General features: G+C 50.0%; 1 protein-coding gene across 4 annotated transcripts; it reads left to right on the top strand.

Moving 5' to 3' along the window:
• Positions 1-855: 855 nt before the first annotated feature.
• BCL6B (BCL6B transcription repressor) lies at positions 856-21,630 on the top strand. 4 transcript variants are annotated; one of them, XM_077916830.1, is made up of 10 exons: positions 856-1,011; positions 1,443-1,474; positions 5,096-5,267; positions 7,012-7,233; positions 8,892-9,311; positions 11,312-11,421; positions 13,089-13,280; positions 14,905-15,035; positions 16,099-16,236; positions 18,495-21,630. In XM_077916830.1, exons 3-10 carry the CDS (start codon positions 5,101-5,103, stop codon positions 18,624-18,626), a joined length of 1,512 nt encoding a protein of 503 aa, XP_077772956.1. In that variant the 5' UTR covers positions 856-1,011; positions 1,443-1,474; positions 5,096-5,100; the 3' UTR covers positions 18,627-21,630. The 4 variants fall into 4 exon arrangements, with proteins under 4 accessions (XP_077772956.1, XP_077772954.1, XP_077772955.1 ...); XM_077916828.1 differs by lacking the exon at positions 1,443-1,474 and having other exon boundaries at positions 857-1,011; XM_077916829.1 differs by lacking the exon at positions 1,443-1,474 and having other exon boundaries at positions 857-1,068.
• The last annotated feature ends 1,023 nt before the right edge of the window (positions 21,631-22,653 follow it).

Raw genomic sequence — 22,653 nt, 5'->3', positions numbered from 1 at the left:
TTCCGCAGATTAACCGTGCGCCGCGGGAAGAAGTCCTCCTTTCCCCGCTGTCCCAAATCTTCCAACACTCACCGGAGTTAGGAGAGAAGGGGAAATCGACTTTTTCTCCCTCCACAATCTCCATGCAGCGCCCCTTTCCATTCCCAGCTGCGTGGGGAGGGGGGAGAGACAAATGCCCTCGGCACATGCTCAGAGGCACTCTGCCTCTGTTGCGGCTTCGAATATTCCACTGGGGAACTGGGGACCGCCGCCGCCGCACTCTTCCCGCCGTCATTTGGCTCCGTTGGAACGCGGGACCAAAAACTCAGGAAAAGCTGGGGGGGGGGGCAGGAAGAGGGGAGGAAATGGTCTCATGCAAACAGGTGCTTCCTCTCTCCGGCCTTGGCCCACCCCCCAAACAAAAAAAGAACAAAACCTTACAAACCCCTCCAACGCGCGCCCTCTGCTTTCAAGAAATCTCACAATGTAAGGAAGCGTGAAGCAAAGTCTAGAAAAAGCCTTAGGGGTCGGGGAGGGGGCTTTGAAGCAGGGACCCCCCCAACCCACCCAGTGCGTTTGGCAAGATATCAAGATTTGGGGAACTGGAAGAAGGCAGCCAGGGTTTTTTTTTTGGGGGGGGGGTCATGCTTCCATCTTTGGGGTTGTGCGCTAAGACGCGGAGCAGTTTCCCTGAGTTGTAAGCGCGCGCCCCCTTTTTCCTGAAAGCGCTATAAATACACCCACTCCTGCCCCCCCAAAAAAAACACACACACAGACACACCTCTCTCTGCTTCCCAGTACAGCTGAGCCAAACTTTGAAAAGGAAGGATGTGTGACTTAACACCGTTTCCTCTCCGACGTTATAAAAAGGTCATCCCGGCCCGGCCGTCCTCTGAGGCTGGTTCTCGGGGCGCCGCGGCTTCAGGGGGGGTGAAAGGGGGTTCAGCTGGCTTTCTGGCCCCCTCCCCACCTGAAGCGGGCGGGGACAGCACCTTGCAGGCGGCTCCAAGAAAGACCCTGCGGGACGGGGCGGTAAGCGCTGCTCAAAACCAGGCGTTCCCAAGGACGCGCAAAAGGGGTGAAGGGCAGGTGGGGATTTTTTTCCTGGGGGGGGGGACGGGGTTCAAGGGGTGAAGGAGAGGCTACCCGTGGCCACTACGACTAGCCAAGAGAGCTATGATCTGCGCCGTCCCCTGTCGGAGGCAGTAAATGCGTCTGGATGATAGCTGCGCGGAGAGTTTGTCGTGCGCGCGGGTCCTTGTTGCGGGTTTCTCCATCGTGGGTACCAGCTTGGCCCACCGGGAAAAGAGGGTGGGGGGGCCTGGATGAGTCCAGGGTCTTCTTAGGTTCTTAGGAGCGGTCTGGGAGGAAAAGGGACCCCCGGAGAGGTTTGGTGGGGGGAGAGGCGGCGGTCTCGGTTTCCAGGGTCTCATGCGCTGGCCTTGCGCTTTTCTCCCGCAAAGGCTCAGAACGGCATCTCCGCAGCATCGTGCAGGTAAAGCGCACTCCATTAAAAATAAAAAATGTATTTGGTATACAGTGGTACCTCGGGTTAAGTACTTAATTCGTTCCGGAGGTCCGTTCTTAACCTGAAACTGTTCTTAACCTGAAGCACCACTTTAGCTAATGGGGTCTCCTGCTGCCGCTGCGCCGCCGGAGCACAATTTCTGTTCTCATCCTGAAGCAAAGTTCTTAACCTGAAGCACTATTTCTGGGTTAGCAGCGTCTGTAACCTGAAGCGCCTGTAACCTGAAGCGTATGCAACCCGAGGTACCACTGTATCGATATAAATTTATATTTGTGACATCAAATGAAGATGATTTCAAAAAATCAAATCAAAATCTTGGGAATTGTAGTTTCCCCCTCGGGGCGCGATGAGCTTTGGAGAGCTACAGTTCCCAGAACTCTGAAGGGGCTTTGAACGCACAGTGCGTGGGCCAATCTGAAATCCCGTTGAGGTTTAAGAACCCTGGGAACTGAAGTTGAAGCCTTCGCAGAGCTACAATTCCCAGCACCCTTTAATCAACTTCAGCGCCCGAGATTCTCTGGAGGAGAAGGAAATGCGCTTCGGGTGTACGGCGCGTACGCACCGGACCGGGACGCGGGAGAGTCCTGAGTTCGAATCCCCACTCGGCCGTGAAGCTCCCTATCACTGGCTCTCCGCTTCACCTGCCTCGCGGGGTTGTCGTGGGGGTTAAACGAGGAGGGGGGGGGGTAAAGAACCATGCGCGCCCCTTTGTGCAAACTGGAGAAAAAGGCGAGATTTAAATGCGATCGGTTGATCCATCAAAATATTTGCAGGTGCCTTGAATCCCGACTCGGGAAGAAGGCAGGATATAAAAAATGCATTAAATAAATACAGAACATTTGGTGCAGGGAACTTTGGATCGTGGGAACTAGGGACTCCAGATTTGGTGCAAGGGATCGTGGGAACTAGGGACTCCGGGGAGGGGTTTTCCGTGACTTCTTGGAGCTGCAAGCGGCCGCAAAAGGCTGGGCGCCAGGACTTCTGCATTCTTCAATAAATGAATGGATCAGAGAGTCGGCAGGCGGCCAGGACTCCTGGGTTCCACCCTCCGGCTCTGAGTTAAGTCCCTGGCATGAGAAGGCTGTCCTGTATGCGGTGGACTCCCCTTTGATGGATGTCTCTAAACAGAGCTCAGGTGGCCATCTGTCAGGGATTCTTCAGCTATGATCCTTGCATGGGGGGGGGTGGACTAGATGGCCGCTGGGGTATCCCTTCCGACTCTCGAGTTCTCCATATGACTCCAGGACATCCGAGCTCATGGCAGCTCAGTCCGCAGAGTGTGAGGCTCATTCACTCTCTCTCTCTCTCTCTCTCTCTCTCATTTTCTAATTTACATTTCAAAATATCCATTTAAGCAACCTTAAATCAAAGACTTCCTTTCTTCTCCTTCCGTGGTTCATTTTGCATACCAAACACCCCTGCATGTTTTACACGAACTAAACCATCGTTACATCCATCAAAACTTATTATTTACACTGCTGGGTTTATCTTAATGCTACCAGCATGTTTTTAAAGGAAAACACAATTTTCACCCATATATTCAGTAAACGTTTTCCAATCTTCTGTAAACGTATGTTCTTCTTGTTCTCTTATTCTATATGCTAAATCTGCAAGCTGCGCATATTCCGTCAGTTTAAGTTGCCATTCTTCTTTGGTTGGGACCTCGCTCGCTTTCCATTTTGGGGCTAACAAAACACAGGCCGCAGTAGTGGTGTACATAAATAACCTTTGTTGACACCCTCTGAATTATCCCCAGAAAAGAGGACTCTGTGGGGTTGGTTTTTTTTTGGAAAAGTACTTTTAAACATTTTTTCCAATTCATTATATATCATTTCCCAATACTCTTTTACCCTTTTACAAGTCCACCACATGTGATAAAACGTAACCTCATTACATCCCCACCACTTATCCAATCCGGACTTAAACATTTTAGCAAGTCTACTCAGATTTAAATGCCATCTATAAATCATTTTCAGGTAGTTTTCCTTCAATGAATAACATGCCATGAACTTCAAATCACTCTTCCAAAGTTTTTCTCAGAGATTCAAATTTATGTGTGTGTGTGTGTGTGGATTTCTCTCTCTCTCTCTCTCTCTCTCTCTCTTTCTTCGTGATCTTTTAGGTTTTCCTGCTTTTGGTGTAACTGTATATGCTTTTAATTTCTTTTCTTTCTTTGTATAGATCATCTTTCTTGCATTTAAAAATTTACAAAAAAGAAAACAAATTAATCCTTACACCCACACGTACCAAAAAGAAAACGATACATAAAAGGAAATATAAAAAGGGGAAAAAAAAAAAATGCTTGTCAAGTACACAATGTTATTTAAGGAGTACAAACCATCGTTCAAATATTCTAGACACAAAATTCATAGCAACACATTACCTTCATAGTCTCTCTTTCTTTTTCCCCTTTTACCATCGCATTCTTCCTATTCCTCTAAACTGGTTTGAGTCCCTTGTGTGTTAACTGACTTCCCTCTATAATATTATGTCCTATATCTATTGCCCAGCAGAGTGGGAGGCTCTTAATCTCAGGGCTGCGGGTTCAAGTTCTGCAACGGCGGGTTGGGCTAGATGACCTTTGGTGGTCTCCGCGATTCTAAGGCTCTTCCCGCTCTTGCACTGGGTGTTCATCAGTATGCAGATGACACCCAGCTCTACCTCTCTTTTAAATCAGAACCAGTGAAGGCGGTGAAGGTCCTGTGTGAGTGCCTGGAAGCGGTTGGAGGATGGAGGGCGGCTAACAGATTGAGGTTGAATCCTGACAAGACAGAAGTGCTATTTTTGGGGGACAGGAGGCGGGCGGGTGTGGGGGATTCCCTGGTCTTGAATGGGGCAACTGTGCCCCTGAAGGACCAGGTGCGCAGCCTGGGAGTCATTTTGGACTCACAGCTGTCCATGGAGGCGCAGGTTAACTCTGTGTCCAGGGCAGCTGTCTGCCAGCTCCACCTGGTACGCAGGCTAAGACCCTACCTGCCCGCGGACTGTCTGGCCAGAGTGGTGCATGCTCTAGTTATCTCACGCTTGGACTACTGCAACGCGCTCTACGTGGGGCTACCTTTGAAGGTGACCGGGAAACTGCAATTAATCCAGAATGCTGCAGCTAGACTGGTGACTGGGAGTGGCCGCCGGGACCACATAACACCGGTTCTGAGAGGTCTGCATTGGCTCCCAGGACGTTTCCGAGCACGATTCAAAGTGTTGGTGCTGACCTTGAAAGCCCTAAACGGCCTCGGTCCTGTATACCTGAAGGAACGTCTCCACCCCCATCGTTCAGCCCGGACACTGAGGTCCAGCTCCGAGGGCCTTCTGGCGGTTCCCTCCCTGCGAGAAGTGAGGCTACAGGGAACCAGACAGAGGGCCTTCTCGGTAGTGGCGCCCTCCCTGTGGAACGCCCTCCCATCAGATGTCAAAGAGATAAATAATTACCTGACATTCAGAAGACATCTGAAGGCAGCCCTGTTCAGGGAAGTTTTTAATATGTAACGCTGTACTGTTTTTAACACTGATTGGGAGCCGCCCAGAGTGGCTGGGGAAACTCAGCCAGATGGGCGGGGTATAAATAATAAATTATTATTATTATTGCAGGCGCGATGGCCGGGCCACGTGACCAGAGCGACGTGCGCGAGTTCACGCGCCACTCCGGCGACGTCCTGATGAACCTGAACGAGCTGCGGAAAAGGCACTTCCTCACGGACGTCACCTTGCGAGTGGGGGGCTGCCCCCTGCAGGCCCACAAAGCCGTCCTCACCGCCTGCAGGTGAGCGTCCCACCCTACTTGTCCAAAGGAGGGCAGCGGTGGCTTGTGAAAGCGCAAGAGTTTGCGGCTGAGGAGCGCTTGGTTCAGTGCCGGATTTGAGACCTTGGGCTTAATGCTCATCTGGAGAGATGGGACATTAGCCAGCTGTGTGGTTAACATTTATCCAATGAAAATAGGGACACGCTATTCCATGGTAATTAGGGACGCGGGTGGCGCTGTGGGTTAAACCACAGAGCCTAGGACTTGCCGATCAGAAGGTCGGTGGTTCGAATCCCCACGATGGAGTGAGCTCCCGTTGCTCAGTCCCTGCTCCTGCCAACCTAGCAGTTCGAAAGCACGTCAAAGTGCAACTAGATAAATAGGCACCGCTCCGGTGGGAAGGTAAACGGCGTTTCCATGCACTGCTCTGGTTCGCCAGAAGCGGCTTAGTCCTGCTGGCCACATGACCCGGAAGCTGGACGCTGGCTCCCTCGGCCAGTAAAGCGAGATGAGCGCCGCAACCCCAGAGTTGGCCACGACTGGACCTAATGGTCAGGGGTCCCTTTACCTTTTAAACAAGCTATAGCTTAGGGCAGGGGTCAGCAAATGCTCTCAGCAGGGGGCTGGTCCACTGTCCCTCAGTCCTTGTGGGGGGCCGGACTATATTTGGGGGGGGATGAACAAGTTCCTACGCCCCACAAATCACCCAGAGATTCATTTTAAATAAAAGCACACATTCTACTCATGTAAAAACACCAGGCAGGCCCCACAAATAACCCAGAGATGTGTTTTAAATAAAAGCACACATTGTACTCACGCTGATTCCTGGAGCATCTGCGGGCTGCGTTGAGAAGGCGATTGGGCCAAATCCAGCCACCAGGCCTTAGTTTTCCTACCCATGCTATAAAAGTGTCTGAAAACCAATGCTGATGAGGGACAGTTGAAGGACGCATGAGAGGCGATTGCGACGGATCCGGCCCCCGGGCCTTAGTTTGCCTACCCATGGTTTAGGGCCCAACTCTCTTGGGGGGTCCCAAAAAATTAAAAAGGGGGGGGGGACTGGATGTACATTTCCAAAATATAAGATAAAAAACAAATAAAATAAAACCTACCTACAGCAACAGCGTTTTGTGTTGTGTAGGCTCCCATGAAGCTCACAATGGAAATTATCATTGACTTTGGATTCCAACAGTGGTGTCACATAGTTATAACGCACATATAACGTTGTAAGTTGACTAGTGCAGCTGAGTCCCCGGTCAGATGGGCAGGGTACAAATAATAAAATTATTATTATTATTATTATTATTATTATTATTATTATTATTATTATTTCTGTTGGGAGCCGCCCAGAGTGGCTGGGGAAACCCAGCCAGATTGGCGGGGTATAAATATTATTATTATTATTATTATTATTATTATTATTATTATTATTATTATTTCTGTTGGGAGCTGCCCAGGGTGGCTGGGGAATCCCAGCCATACTGGTAATGTATAAATAATAAAATTATTATTATTATTATTATTATTATTATTATTATTATTATTATTAATTTTCACAAATCCTAACCAGGGTGCTCCAGAACCATGGTCTTCCAAAGGAAACCATGGTTTGCCCTATCTGAATGCCCCCCATCCCGTCATAGAACGTGGCCGCGACTAGAGCATGCTGGGAACTCCCTTCTCCTCCGCCTGCGGGAGCGATGCATGCTGGGACTTGCGGTCCTCTTGCCTTGACCCCTCTCCTCCTTCTCTGTGTCCTTCGCAGCGGGTTTTTCTACTCCATCTTCCTGGGCCAGGGGGGCCACGAGGTCAGCGTGCTCACCTTGCCCAGTTCCATCCAGCCCGCCGGCTTCCAGGCCCTCCTCGACTTCATGTACACGTCCCGCCTGGTCCTCACGCCGGGCACGGTGCCCGCGGTTTTGGCTGCCGCCTCTTACCTGCAGATGGAGCACGTGGTGGAGAGTTGCCATCGCTTCATCCAGGCCAGGTACACGAGTGGGGAGGGCAAAAGGGGTGCCCCCAGAGAACATAGCTGTCAACCGTCTCTTATTTGGCGGGAAAGTCCCTTTCCCCAGCGCCGTGTCCCCCTGCCGTCCCTTTTTGATGATGTCCCTTAAATTTCCCGGGTTTCAAAGGAAGCAGCTCCTCTCTCTCCCTCCCTCCCTGCCGGCCAGGGAGGAGGGAGGCTCCAACTGGGTTGCTTGGCTGCGTTGCTCACCCAATAAGGAGTCTGAGAACGACTGGGGGGTGGAGCTTGCATGCCTTGTGCCAATCAAATCGGCCGTGTTGCCTGGGGACTCGCCTTTGCTCAGCGCTTCCCAGCAGAGAGGTGATGGTGGTTTTCCTTGCTGCATCCCCTTTGCTGGGTTCCTGTGCTGTGGGAACCACCGCTTGAGGCTTCATTTGGCTGCTGGCTGGGCTTTCTGCCTTTGGCTCAAAGTTGAACATACCTGTGTTTGGAAAATCCCTTATTTTCAAGGCTGCTGGTCCCTTATTTTCGAGGCTGCTGGTCCCTTATTTTCAAATCTGTAAGTTGACAGCTATGCCAGAGAACAAACCACAGAGAAACGGGTTGGAAGATTCGAGGCAGGCGCAACGAAGCACTTTTTCAGGCAGAGGAACTGCGGAACTCCCTGCCACTTGAGGCAGCGACCGCGGCCAACTTGGATGGTTTTGAAAAAGGACTGGACCAATTCGAAAAGGCTATGGGGGGGGGCTATTAGCCAGAACGGCTATTCTCTGCCTCCATAATCAGAGGCAGCGAGTGCTTCTGAGTCCCAGTTGATGGAAAACGCAGGAAGGGAGCGGGGTCTTGTGTTCGAATCCTCCTTGGGGGTTTCTCATCGTGGGAATCTGGTTGGCCGCTGTGAGAGCAGGGTGCTGCCGGACCAGAGAGGGGCCAGTGAAATCAAACGGGAGTGTGAAATTCGTCAAAATATCAGCACTCTGTCGTTCTTAAAATATATCTGGGAGGCTTGCCTAAGGAATAAGCTTTGAGCGGGTGCTAGGACCAGTCTGGATAGTTAGCCTTGGTGAAGACTTGACGTTTTTATCCCCCAAAATGTTTTTGATTGAGTTTCCACTGAAATGAGGCTGCATTTTAATGTTTTAATGTTGTATTTTAATCTTGTTTTTGAAATTGTATTTCCATCAATTGTTTTTATATTTGGTGTTAGCCGCCCTGAGCCCGGTCTTGGCTGGGGAGGGCGGGATATAAATGAAATTTATTATTTTTATTATTATTATTATTATTATTATTATTATTATTGAAGCAGACCGGAGAAGGGCCCTTCCTCGTCTTAATGGCGGCCATGGAAATTCAGGAAGATGACAACAAAGGCTTCTTTAATTCAGAAGCCCAATCCCACTTCCTCCTTCTCTGGTTCAGGGCAGACAAAGCATTTTTCCCCACGCAGCCCAGTGGAACTCACTGCTACAAGACGGCTTAAAAAGAGGTCCAGGCAGATGCACGGAGCAGCCAGCTATTGAAAGCAACTAGCCAGAACGGCTAAGCTCTGCCGTCGCAGCCAGGGGGGCGGCAAATGCTTCTGAATAATCCCAGTTGCTGGAAGTCAGGGGTCCTGTGTTCGAATTCTGCCTGTGGGTTTGAATCTGACTTTCTTCTGTTCTGATGTTCTTACGCAGCTACGACCGGGTGACCTTCTTCCTGACCCCCCCAGCACCCACCTTCCTCCGCCACAGACCCCTAGAAGACGCCGGGGGTTCCCTCGCACCCAGTTTCCCAAGGCAGGGCCAAGAAGAACCCCCCACCGTCGCCGGGGCCTCCGGCTGCCCTCTGCCGGCTCCCTATTGCCCGAAGGACAAGGATCTGGGATCAGCGATGTCGCCGGGGGCCGGGGACCAGTCCCCCCCAGGTCAGCCGGCCTCCCCCTGCGAGTCCAGCGGCTGCGCCCCCCCAGGCACCGACCCCAAAGCCTGCCACTGGAAGAAGTATCGCTTCATCGTCCTCAACTCCATGCTGCGCGAGGGGAGGCCGGACCCCCCCGAATCGCATGGCCAGGGCGGCCGGGATGGAGACCCTGGGGACAGAAGCCACCTTCACAGGTCAGGGGGCCAGTGGGGGCTTTACAGATGGACTGCGGCCTGCAGGTTGGGGAAACGGTGTTTACTTTCCTCTGGGGGGGGGTGTAGGATAGCAGGCGGAGGTCATCTGGGTCCCGTGCCGGATTTACCTATAAGCTAAACAAGCTATAGCTCAGGGCCCCACTCTCTTGGGAGCCCCCCAAAAATCTAAAGGGATAAAAAAACTGGATGTCCATTTCCAAAATTTAAGATACGGTTCCGCCGCTGCGAGAAGCCAAGTTACAGGGAACCAGGCAGAGGGCCTTCTCGGTGGTAGCTCCCGGCCTGTGGAACATCCTCCCACCAGATGTCAAAGAGATAAGCAACTATCTGACTTTTAGAAGACATCTGAAGGCAGCCCTGTTTAGGGAAGCTTTTAATGTTTAATAGGTTATTGTATTTTAGTGTTCTGTTGGAAGCCGCCCAGAGTAGCTGGGGAAACCCAGCCAGATGGGCGGGGTACAAATAAGAAATTATTACAGTGGTACCTCGGGTTAAGTACTTAATTCGTTCCGGAGGTCCGTACTTAACCTGAAACTGTTCTTAACCTGAAGCACCACTGCTGCCGCGCCTCCTCTGAGACCTGTGATGAAAGACTGTGAAAATCCCTGAAACGAGAAGGAATCGACTAGAAATATTATCTTACAGAATTAAACTAAAAAACAAAAATCAAGAAGTTTAAAGAAAACATTAGAAAAACCTAGAACTGAACAAAGCCTTAACGGGATGCTGGCTACAAACCTCGTTTCACTGAACTATTCAGTTTCCTCAGAAGGAAATAGAGAAATCGTAAACCTTAAATGATTTTAAACTCAAGAAAAGGGCTGAAACGCTCCCCTGAGTTTACAAAAAAGGTTTGAAAACCTAAATGGCAAGTTTTAGACATAGCCCTATTTAAAGAAAGCCAAGCAGTAGGAATAAGTTGAGGGCTCGGCTGTGAAAACTCTAGTATTGCCTTTACAAAAAGGTTTTTAAAACCTTTGTTGTTGTTGTTGTTTAGTTGTTTAGTTGTGTCCGACTCTTCGTGACCCCCTGGACCAGAGCACACCAGGCACTCCTGTCTTCCACTGCCTCCAGCAGTTTGGTCAGACTCATGCTGGTAGCCTAGAGAACACTGTCCCACCATCTCGTCCTCTGTGTCCCCTTTTCCTTGCGCCCTCCATCTTTCCCAACATCAGGGTCTTCTCCAGGGAGTCTTCTCTTCTCCTGAGGTGGCCAAAATATTGGAGCCTCAGCTTCAGGATCTGTCCTTCCAGTGAGCACTCAGGGCTGATTTCCTTCAGAATGGAGAGGTTGGATCTTCTTGCAGTCCATGGGACTCTCCAGAGTCTTCTCCAGCACCAGAATTCAAAAGCATCCATTCTTCGGCGATCAGCCTTCTTGATGGTCCGGCTCTCACTTCCATACATCACTACTGGGAAAACCAGAGCTTTAACTAGACAGACCTTTGTCGGCAAGGTGATAGCACAAATTCAAAGAAAGGAATACAAGATAAGCTGTTTTAGATTTTGAAACAAACTCAAGAACAGGGCTGAAACTCTCTTTTGGTCTAGATGTTACTGCTGATGTTAAAGACTTATTTCTAGTCGATTACAGTGGTACCTCGGGTTAAGTACTTAATTCGTTCCGGAGATCCGTTCTTAACCTGAAACGGTTCTTAACCTGAAGCACCACTTTAGCTAATGGGGCCTCCCACTGCCGCCACGCCGCCGGAGCACAATTTCTGTTCTCATCCTGAAGCAAAGTTCTTAAGCTGAAGCACTATTTCTGGGTTAGCGGAGTCTGTAACCTGAAGTGTATGTAACCTGAAGCGTATGTAACCTGAGGTACCACTGTACTTCTCGTTTCAGGGATTTTCACGCTATTTCATTTGTTTTGTGTAATTTCTCTTTTTTCTACTTTGATGAAAGACTGGCTCTAGATAGGAAGGACGTTTTCTGCCTGGCTCTGACCCTTCCTTCCTTCCTTCCACTCTTGCCCAGGCTGCCGTCCTCTCAGCCCCACTGCTCCGCCTGCAACCAGCCAGCCCCCCTCCTTTGCTCCCACCCTCCAGAGGACACTTCCATGGGGCAGGGAGACCCCTGTAGTTCTGGTGAGTAGAAAGGGGCGGTTTCTGTTTCTCTCTTTTCCAATCTGCCCCCGTAGGAACCGAACCCGGACCTTGTGGTCGCCATCGGTAGCCTGTCTTCGTGTGCCCCCTCCTCGGGAGGGTCGGAGGGCCGCAACACGAGGACGGGGCCTTTTTGGTGGTGGCTCCCCGCTTGTGGAACGCTGTCCTGGCAACATTATTAGACTTTTCTTTTCTGCCAGGCTTTGGGCTTTGAATTATCTGCAGCCTCCTTGAGTGGGTGGGATGTTTCAACCCTGCTTTTTCCCAAAGCGAGATCGCAGAGGGCCTTCTCGGTGGTGGCGCCTGCCCTGTGGAACACCCTCCCATCAGATGTCAAGGAAATAAACAACTACCTCACTTTTAGAAGACATCTGAAGGCAGCCCTGTTTAGGGAAGCTTTTAATGTTTAATAGGTTATTGTATTTTAGTGTTTTGTTGGAAGCTGCCCAGAGTGGCTGGGGAAACCCTGCCAGATGGGCGGGGTATAAATAATAAATTATTATTATTATTGTATTATATCTGAAGGCAGCCCTGTTTAGGGAATTTTTTAATGTTTGATGTTTTATTGTGTTTTTAATATCCTGTTGGAAGCTGCCCAGAGTGGCTGGGGAGCCCCTGCCAGATGGGCAGGGTATAAGTAAGAAATTATTATTATTATTATTATTATTATTATTATTATTATTATTATTATTATTAGTTTTCCTCCTGTGCTGGTTCTAGCGTATGCCTCTGTCCATTTATACATTGTAAGTTGCTCTGAGTTCCTCTGTTTTTAATAAAAGTGACTGATAAGTTTTTATTTTATTTTTTAAATTTTTTTTATTCATTTTTCTTTTTCATTCATTACATACACCTCAAATTCTTCACATTTACTATATATTCCTCCCTCGCTCCCCTCCAAGGCTTCCCCCAACTTCCACTTCTCGTTTGTTTCTATTTTCACCCATTTTGCTATCTCTTAACAGAAAAAGTTATTAATAACGTAACACCTAAAAATATAAAAATAAAAGTAAACACACCATCATATTTCACTATCTTCTAAACATTTTCTAATGCTGATAATATAAATGTTTATTTAAATCCTGCCATCAGGTCTATTGACTTTCTTTGTTTCTGCAAATATGAATGGTCCCCAATCTTTTTCAAAGTCTGTTGCCTTTTTCTCTTAGTCTCTCTGTCATTTTTGCCAGTTCTGCATAGTTCATCAACTTCTCTTGCCATTCTTCTTTAGGGACTGATAAATTTAATCAATGAATAAAAATAAGTCTCCATCTCTCCGCATCAGTTCGCAATTCGTTTATTTTTCTAAAAGGGTCTCGTGAAAATCCACCAGGATCTTAGTGCAAATTTATTGTATGGTGCACAGGGTCGGACGCTGTTTTGCCTCGTTTTCACATTTTTGGCAGAGCGATGTTGCATATCGCAACACCTTTTTAACATTAATAATAATAGATGAGTCAGTTAGAGCATAGTGCCGATAACGCCAAGTTGCGGGTTCGATTCCCGTATGATATTCCTGAATTGCAGGGGGTTGGACTAGATGACCCCCTAACCCCTTGCAACTCTACAATTCCATGAGTCTATGAAAAAGGGATTTCGAGGCAGAGAGAGTGTTTTTGCACAGACGCCTCGCGCTTGTGACTCCACAGGGGCCGGCCCTTACGACTGCAGTGCCTGCGACTTAGGATACCTGGAGGAAGATGAAGAAGAGGGGGGAGGAGGAGGAAGGAGCCCCCCAGCCTCAGGAAGCGCCTTCGAGGAGAAGCCGTACAAATGCCATTTCTGCAACTCAACCTTCCGCTACAAAGGGAACCTAGCAAGCCACAGATCTCTGCATACCGGTTGGTTTTGCTTGATTTTGAACATGTCTAAACTGGGCTTTCATCCATTCCAGAACATGGGCTCCGGGCCGGTGCATATAAAACTCAAATGTCTATACAGTGGACGCTCTTGTTGCGAATGTGATCCGTGCGGGAGGCACGTCCGCAACCCGCAGCGTCCGCAACCCGCAGCGGTGCGTCTGCGCACGTGCGGGTTGTGATTTGGTGTTTCTGCGCATGCGCAAAGTGTGATTTAGCGCTTCTGCGCATGCACAACTGCAGAAACCCGGAAGTTCCGGTACGTCTAGGTTTCGGCGGTCCATAACCCGAAAAAACACAACCTGAAGCGTCTGTAACCCGAGGTATGACTGTATATCTATATATCAATATGGATATCAAAACAATAAATTAAACTTCAACAGGGACAAATGTCAGGTTCTGCACTTAGGCAGGAAGAACCAGAGTGATAAATATAAGATGGGGGACACCTGGCTTACTAGCAGTACATGCGGCCTAGGACCCTCGTACCTACGGGACCGCCTTTCCTGGTATGCCCCGCGGAGAACCTACCATATTTTTCGCCCTATAGGACGTACTTTTCGCCCTCCAAAAATGAAGGGGAAATGTGTGTGCATCCTATGGGGCGAATGCAGGCTTTCACTGAAGCCTGGAGAGCAAGAGGAGTCGGTGCGCACTGACCCCTTTCACTCCCCAGGCTTCAGGAAGCTATCCACAAGCCTTGGGAGCCCGCTTCCCCCGCCCCAGCCCCGCGCCTGGGGGGGGGATTCTTTATTTCCCCCCCAAAAAAACTAGGTGCGCCCTATGGGCCGGTGCGCCCTATGGGGCGGATAATACGGTAAATAACAACACTTTGGAAGTCCCGAGCCCCAGGGGCAGGGCCTTTTCAGCTCTGGCCCCGGCCTGGTGGAACACCCAGCAAAAGAAGCGAATGGTATTCTAATCTGCATCCGCAGAAGTCTAGTGCCCAGATCAAGGGAAGGAATACTCCCGCTCTTCTCTTCCTTGGTTAGAGCCCACCTGGAGTCCACTGTCCAGTTTGGGACACCACCATTTAAGGATATTGACAAGCTGGAACGCCTGCAGAGGAGGGTGACCAAGTTGATCAAGGGTCTGGAAACCAAGCCATATGAGGAATGGTTGAAGTAACTGGGTATGTTTAGCCAGGAGAAGAGGAGACATGAAAGCCATCTTCAAATATCTGAAGGGCTGTCCCATGGAGGAGGGAGCAAGCTTGTTTTCTCCTGCTGCGGAGGGTAGGACTCGAACCCGTGGCTTCAAGTTCCAAGAAAGCAGATTCTGACTAAACATGAGGGAGATCTCTCTCACAGCAAGGGCCGTTCGACAGGGGAACGGACTCCCTTGGAAAGTGGTGGACTCTCCTTCCTTGAAGCTTGTTAAGCAGAAGTTGGACGGTCATCTGTCAGGGATGCTTTAGTTGAGAAGCCTGCATCGCAGGGGGTTGGAATGGATGACCTCTGGGGCTCCCTTCCAACTGGGAATCCAGGAGTCTATTCAGAGTGGGGAGATGGAGTCCCGTATTGGTGGGCGGGAGGGGGGGGGGATTCAGAGCAGTGTGACCAGCCCCTGAAGCCTCACCTGTGCCACTGCTACCTGTCGCGCTTAGGAGAGAAGCCGTACCACTGCGGGATTTGTGGCGCCCAGTTCAACCGCCCGGCGAATCTCAAGACTCACCTGCGTATTCACTCCGGGGAGAAGCCCTACAAGTGTGAGACCTGCGGATCTCGTTTTGTGCAGGTAAAAATAAAAGTGGGGGGAGATACCTGGCGGGGGGGGGGCAGCGGCAAAACCCTCCCTGTGGAGGACTCCCTGGTCCTGAATGGGGCAACTGTGCCCCTGAAGGACCAGGTGCGCAGCCTGGGGGTCATTTTGAACTCACCGCTGTCCATGGAGGCGTAGGTCAATTCTGTATCCAGGGCAGCTGTCTGCCAGCTCCATCTGGTACGCAGGATGAGACCCTCCCTGCCCACAGACTATCTCGCCAGTGTGGTGCATGCTCTGGTTATCTCCCGCTTGGACTACTGCAATGCGCTCTATGTGTCCCAGAAACTACAATTAATCCAGAATGTGGCAGCTAGACTGGTGACTGGGAGCGGTCGCTGGGACCACATAATACCAGTCTTGAAAGACCTACATTGGCTCCCAGGACGTTTCCGGGCACAATTCAAAGTGTTGGTGCTGACCATGAAAGCCCTAAATGGCCCAGTAGACCTGAAGGAGCGTCTCCACCCCCATCGTTCTGCCCGGACACTGAGGTCCAGCTCCGAGGGCCTTCTGGCGGTTCCCTCCCTGCGAGAAGTGAGGTTACAGGGAACCAGGCAGAGGGCCTTCTCGGTGGTGGCCTTCTCGGGGGTTGGACTCGATGGCCCTTGTGGTCTATTCCAACTCTATGATTCTATGTGGCGCCCACCCTGTGGAACGCCCTCCCACCAGATGTCAAAGAGAAAAATAACTACCAAACTTTTAGAAGACATCTGAGGGCAGCCCTGTTTAGGGAAGCTTTTAATGTGGAATAGGTTATTGTATTTTAGTGTTTTGTTGGAAGCTGCCCAGAGTGGCTGGGGAAACCCAGCCAGATGGGCGGGGTATAAATAATAATTTATTATTATTATATTATTATTATTATAAACATAGCCCTATTAAGAAATTGAGGTTTTAAGTTTCAAACAGACTCAAAAACAGGTCTGAAGCGCTCCTGACTGCTGATGTTAAAGAATACGCTATCCTGGAGGCTGAAGGTATGCAATCGCGGAACCGCAGAGGTGTCCACCCGCCGGTCATTCCTCCTTCCTTCTCCCAGGTCGCTCACTTGAGAGCCCATGTCCTGATCCACACCGGGGAGAAGCCCTACCCCTGCGGGACGTGCGGGACTCGATTTCGGCACCTGCAGACGCTGAAGAGCCACCTCCGCATCCACACGGGAGAGAAGCCTTATCATGTGAGTGGAGAGGGAGCTTTATATATATATATATATATATATATATATATATATATATATATATATATATATATATATACTGTCTTTTATGCTGCTGCTATGTTGTACAGTGGGACGCGGGTGGCGCTGTGGGTAAAAGCCTCAGCGCCTAGGGCTTGCCGATCGAAAGGTCGGCGGTTCGAATCCCCGCGGCGGAGTGCGCTCCCGTTGCTCGGTCCCAGCGCCTGCCAACCTAGCAGTTCGAAAGCACCCCCGGGTGCAAGTAGATAAATAGGGACCGCTTACTAGCGGGAAGGTAAACGGCGTTTCCGTGTGCTGCGCTGGCTCGCCAGAGCAGCGTTGTCACGCTGGCCACGTGACCCGGAAGTGTCTCCGGACAGCGCTGGCCCCCGGCCTCTTGAGTGAGATGGGCGCACAACCCTAGAGTCCGTCAAGACTGGCCCGTACGGGCAGGGGTACCTTTACCTTTATGTTGTACAGTCATACCTCAGGTTACAGACGCTTCGGGTTGCGCGATTTCGGGTTGCGCACCGCGCCAAACCTGGAATGTCCCCCAGAGGAACTTATGGTCTTCAAACAAAAACATCTTGGAGGTTAGGCTGGCCTCAACCAGAGCCAGGGCCTTTTCGGCCGTGGCCCCCATCTGGTGGAACGCTCTGTAACAAGAGACTAGGGCCCTGTGGGACTTGACATCTTTCCGCAGGGCCTGCAAGACAGAGCTGTTCCACCAGGCCTTTGGCCAAGGCACAGCCTGACCCCCTCCTTTGGCAATCTTCACAGAACTCTAGCCCAATGGTTGCTATTAACCTGATTTGAATTAATTTTATAATGAAATGATTTTAGAATGTTGTATTATTTTACTCTTGTTGGCCGCCCTGAGCCCGGCTTCGACTGGGGAGGGCGGGATATAAATAAAAATTTATTATTATTATTATTATTATTATTATTATTATTATTATTATTATTCATGGTGTGTTTGGTGTGGCGGATGAGAAACGGGTCTTGGTGACCAGGGGCGTAGGAAGGGGGGGCAGGGGGCGGTGCGCCCCAGGTTCCATCATGGAGGCGGGGGGACGACAAATTATCAAGGAACAGTTACTGCCCTACTAGGGCGGTTCATAATTTATTTATTTTTAAATGTCTGCTCCAAAGGCCTTATCTTACTACACTAGGGATTATATAGCTATATATGAAATTTCATGCATATCAGTTAATATCCTGACCCTCCTCCACGACAATACAGTGAATGTCTGGGTTGCGAACGTGATCTGTGCAGGATGCACATTCGCAACTCGCAGCGTTCACAAGCTGCAGCGCCGCATCTGCGCACGTGCGGGTCGTGATTCGGCATTTCTGCGCATGCGCAAAGGTCGATAAAGTGGTTCTGCGCATGTGCGAGCGCTGAAACCCAGAAGTAACTCGTTCCGGTACTTCCGGGTTTGGCGCGGTGCGCAACCCGAAATCACGCAACCCGAAGCGTCTGTAACCCGAGGTATGACTGTACAACATAGCAGCGGCATAAAAGACAGTATAAAATCATGAATGACAATAAAATTCAAAGCTCAGAAATCAATATGGGGGAAATCCATCTAATAAGTTCAGTGGTACCTTGGGTTACATATGCTTCAGGTTACAGACTCTGCTAAGAAATAGTGCTTCAGGTTAAGAACTTTGCTTCAGCATGAGAACAGAAATTGTGCTCCGGCAGCGCGGCGGCAGCAGGAGGCCCCCATTAGCTAAAGTGGTACCTCAGGTTAAGAACAGTTTCAGGTTAAGAACGGAGCTCCAGAACGAATTAAGTACTTAACCCGAGGTACCACTGTATTAGATAGTCACCAGGGCTAGCTGGCTGAATTGGTCCTACTTGGGCCAGCGAGGAGACCAGGAGAGAATTAGCTGTGGGGTCTCAGAGCGGGTAATCGTCATAAAAGGGGAGGGGGAGGGAAGAGAAGAGAAATAAAAGATCAGGCTGGATTCAAATTAAAGGCCAGGCGGAATAGCTCTGTCTTACAGGCCTGACGGAAGGAGGTTAAATCCTGCAGGGCCCTGGTCTCCTGGGACAGAGCATTCCACCAGGTCGGAGCCACCACTGAGAAGGCCCTGGCCCTGGTGGAGGATAATCTGGCTTCCTTAGGGACCCCTAAACTAGGGTTATTCATGGACCTTAAGGTCCTCTGCAGGGCACAGGGTTGGGGAAAGCCGCCCTGCAGCACTCTGGGATGTAGGCGCCCGACTTGACACCTGTCTGTTTTCCGCAGTGCGAGAAATGCGACGTCCGCTTCCGCCACAAGAGCCAGCTGCGGCTGCACCTGCGACAGAAACACGGCGCCATCACCAACACGAAGATCCGCTACAAAGTCCTTGAAGGGCCTTACGCCGCTCGCTGCTGAGCAGGGAGCGTATTGCGCGCTTTTGGCCGGATCCACAAATCCGCCGACCGGCGGATTCTGCGCTCAGGTATCTGCGTGAAATCTTCCCTAACCTGCACCTGAGAGCTGGACCTTTTCGGTGTCTGAAACGCAGAATATCTGACGCCCTAAATGGTGCGTGTCACATTCTTGCATAGCTGTCAATTTTTCTCCCGAGGAATCCTATTCGGAATAAGGGAATTTCCCTTTACAAAAGGGAAACTTTGACAGCTATGCATTCTGGTGACTGCATTTTTTCATTATTTAAAGAGGTTCCTGCAAATAATTATATACAGTGGTACCTCGGGTTACATACACTTCAGGTTACACACTCCGCTAGCCCAGAAATAGTGCTTCAGGTTAAGAACTTTGCTTCAGGATAAGAACAGAAATCGTGCAGTGGCGGTGCAATGGCAGCAGGAGGCCCCTTTAGCTAAAGTGGTGCTTCAGGTTAAGAACAGTTTCAGGTTAAGAACAGACCTCCGGAACGAATTAAGTACTTATCCCGAGGTACCACTGTATAAAAAAAGAAATATTCAGACGTCTGCCGGATCCAAACCCTGAAATTTAGATAATTCGCCGAGTTTCGAATGTTTAGATTAAGAGCTGATTATTATTCAGAATCAGGGCGGGGGAGATATTGAGCAAACATTCTTGGTTCATTCCCCCAACTTCTAAGATATAAACCCACTAGGCGCTACTCCCCTCTTGGGGGTTAGAGAAGAAACCCCAAAAGCTGATGTACGGCTCTGCAGGCAGAGCTGTGATAGTAAAAGCGGAATTTCCAAGCCACATCCAGTCTCTTGCCTTCTTAGTTTATATGTTCCTTTTTGTGCCGCCTGGGAAGCGGCGCAAAAAATCGGTGCTTGAAGGAGCAGAGGTGTAAGGCAGGCGAGAAAGTCTGCGAATTAGGAGCAGAAAAAGCTGTTATGCCTCCTATACACCTCTCCGGCTGCATAAATGCACGTCCCTTTAAAGCACGCCCTTTCCCCCAAAGGATTCTGGGAACTGTAGTTTGCTGAGACTGCGAGGGGTTAAAAACTACAGTGCCCAGAATTCTTTGGGGAAAAGAATTTGCTTCCGATGCGCTTTATAGGGTAGCCTTAATACCACAATGGTGTAATTTGTTAGGGGCTGCTGGGAGTTTTAGCATGGCTCATTAGCAATGATCAAACCCTGGACAAACTAGAGTTCCCTCTCATAATTCACTGGAGGGGAGCCAAAGCTATGGATTCCCATGATGCTTTGGGGGGCGGAAGATGTGACTGTAGATTCCCAGAATCCTCTGGGGCACATTCAGCCCAGTACTTGACTCCTTTGACCAGCAGAGTCTCTCAGGCAGACTTTCCCTTGCTCCTGACAGGCGGAGATTCGAACCCAGAACCTTCTGCGTGCAAAGCTGGGGTCCCTGCTACTGACCCCACACCCTAGCTATGGACTCTGCTTTTCTCCTCCACAGGACATAAGCTAGAGTTAAGAGGAGTTTATTAGAATCATTGTTTGACTTCATTTTGTTTTTTTAATGTTATGTGCAGTGTGCTTTGCTCTTTCTAAATGTGTTATTTTGCTGGCCAAATCTGTCTTGTCTGTTCCTATTGTGCTCCATTGTTATTCTTGATTATTATTATTATTATTGCTGCTGTTTCCTTCTTCCGAATGCGACGCTGCTTTGTTTGGCTTCCTCTTAACATCGAAGAGAAGTTGCAGGTCGCGTGGGCTGCTTCTATCCCGTACCATTAAAGCGCTGTGCGATACCACTTTAAACAGCCACGGCTTCCCCCAGAGAATCATGGGAACTGTAGTTTGTTCATGACACCGAGAGTTGTTAGGGGAAGCCTTCTATTCTCCCCACAGAGCAACAGTTCCCAGAATTCCCTGGGAGGTGGGATTGACTCTCATGGGAGTCCTGGGAGCTATAGCTTGCTACGAGTGTTGAGGGGAGACCCCCCACCTGCCCCTCGTAGTACTATAGTTCCCAGAGTGCTTTAACCATCGATCCCTCTTCCCAGGGGATTCTGGGAATTGTGCCTCTGTAGGGGCAGCGGCGGATAAGTTAAGGTCCCATATTTCAAGAAGTAAAAATATGGACACAAAAAGCTTTTCTAAAGGAAAGTTGTTGAGCCCAGATTTCCCCGGACACTTAATTTCGTCATTGGAATCCCGGGAAAATCCGGATGTATGGCCTTCTCGGCACCCTTGGGTGTCAGTTCCCATAATTCCTCGGGGGAAGCGCCGGCGGTTTAAAGTGGAATCAAAGCGCTTTGAAAGGATGGTGTGGACCAAGCCATATTCAGAGAACTTTATCCAGAATTGGGCCTGGCAGGCGCCGAAAGAAAGTGGGGGACGCAGCGAGGTCTGGAACCGCAGCCTAAGAACTTTCCAGAAGTTTCTAGAAGAGGTCTGGAACCTCAGAAAGAGAGGAAAAAGCTAATGAACAATAGGAAACGCCTTGAGAAAGCACCAGCCTGCCTCCTCCAGATTTTGCTTTTTCCTTTTTCTTTGCATGCATGCATCAGTTTTCAGGAAATGAGATGATTTCCATTTTTAAAGGGAGTTCTTAGGAAAAGGCCTCCCCTCCGGTGAGAGAGGAAGGAAGGTTCTGTGTTGGCATGGGGCTGAAGACGACACCCCCCTCCCAAGTGGAAAATGAATGTCGGTGCCTGATCCCCGAAGACCTGGGTTCGAAAGGTGCGCTTTTTGAAGGCGCCCCTGGTGTCTGGGCAAAGGGGCATGTCGTGGAATTGTGGCTTTCAGTGCCAGGAATTGGATCAATCGGGCTGGTTCCCTTTTGGTCTGGGTAAAGTTTGGAGGGGGGGCAGAAAGATACAAGGGTCTGTCTGGATTTTGAAATATATCTACCGGGTATATGTATTTATTCACACACGCCTGCAACAAAACAATCTCTTTGCAAGGTCGCCAAACTTTATATCCTTGCATTGTTTCAATAAAGCTAAAGTTGTCCGGCGATTGTTCGTCGTTTCTCGAACATCTTGAATGGGGATTTTAAAATAAAAAAACCTGTCTTGTTGGGTAGGCCAGTAATTTACCGTTAGGAATTTGCTGCTCGGCTTCCATTGGGTTGGGGCTGGGGAAAGCCTTAAAGCAAGGGCACGTCTCCCCTATTTGGAATCAGCAGATTTAAAGAGAAAATAAAAACGATTGTTATGAATTAGGCATTGTTATGAATTTAAATGCCGTTACACATACCCAAAGGGGACGCGGGTGGCACTGTGGGTTAAACCAGCGAGCCTAGGACTTGCCGATCAGAAGGTCGGCAGTTTGAATCCCCGCGACGGGGTGAGCTCCCGTTGCTCGGTCCCTGCTCCCGCCAACCTAGCAGTTTGAAAGCATGAAGTGCAAGTAGATAAATAGGTACCACTCCAGCGGGAAGGTAAATGGCGTTTCCGTGCGCTGCTCTGGTTCGCCAGAAGCGGCTTAGTCATGCTGGCCACATGACCCGGAAGCTGGACGCCAGCTCCCTCGGCCAATAAAGCAAGATGAGCGCCGCAACCCCAGAGTTGGCCACGACTGGACCTAATGGTCAGGGGTCCCTTTACCTTTACCTTACACATACCCAAGTCTCTGAGCGGGGAGAGACCCTGGCCCCATATGCACTACACATTTAAAGGGATATTAGTAAAGGTAAAGGTACCCCTGCCCGTACGGGCCAGTCTTGCCAGACTCTGGGGTTGTGCGCTCATCTCACTCTAGAGGCCAGGAGCCAGCGCTGTCCGCAGACACTTCTGGGTCACGTGGCCAGCGTGACAAGCTGCATCTGGTGAGCCAGCGCAGCACACGGAACGCCGTTTACCTTCCCGCTGGTAAGCGGTCCCTATTTATCTACTTGCACCCGGGGGTGCTTTCGAACTGCTAGGTTGGCAGGCACTGGGACCAAACGACGGGAGCGCACCCCGGCACGGGGATTCAAACCGCCGACCATGCGATTGGCAAGTCCTAGGCACTGAGGTTTTACCCACAGCACCACCCGCGTCCCTTAAAGGGGTATTAT

The sequence above is a fragment of the Podarcis muralis genome, chromosome 13 (assembly GCF_964188315.1).
Source record: "Podarcis muralis chromosome 13, rPodMur119.hap1.1, whole genome shotgun sequence".
Lineage (NCBI taxonomy): Eukaryota > Metazoa > Chordata > Lepidosauria > Squamata > Lacertidae > Podarcis > Podarcis muralis.
Note: the sequence above shows the minus strand (reverse complement) of the source record. Positions and strands in the feature narration are given on the sequence as shown.

Coding starts and splice junctions, on each gene's coding strand:
- BCL6B (XM_077916830.1), top strand. CDS start 5,101: ATGGCCGGGCCACGTGACCAGAGCGACGTGCGCGAGTTCACGCGCCAC. Junction 5,268..7,011: donor GCCGTCCTCACCGCCTGCAG/GTGAGCGTCCCA, acceptor TGTCCTTCGCAG/CGGGTTTTTCTACTCCATCT. Junction 7,234..8,891: donor CATCGCTTCATCCAGGCCAG/GTACACGAGTGG, acceptor GTTCTTACGCAG/CTACGACCGGGTGACCTTCT.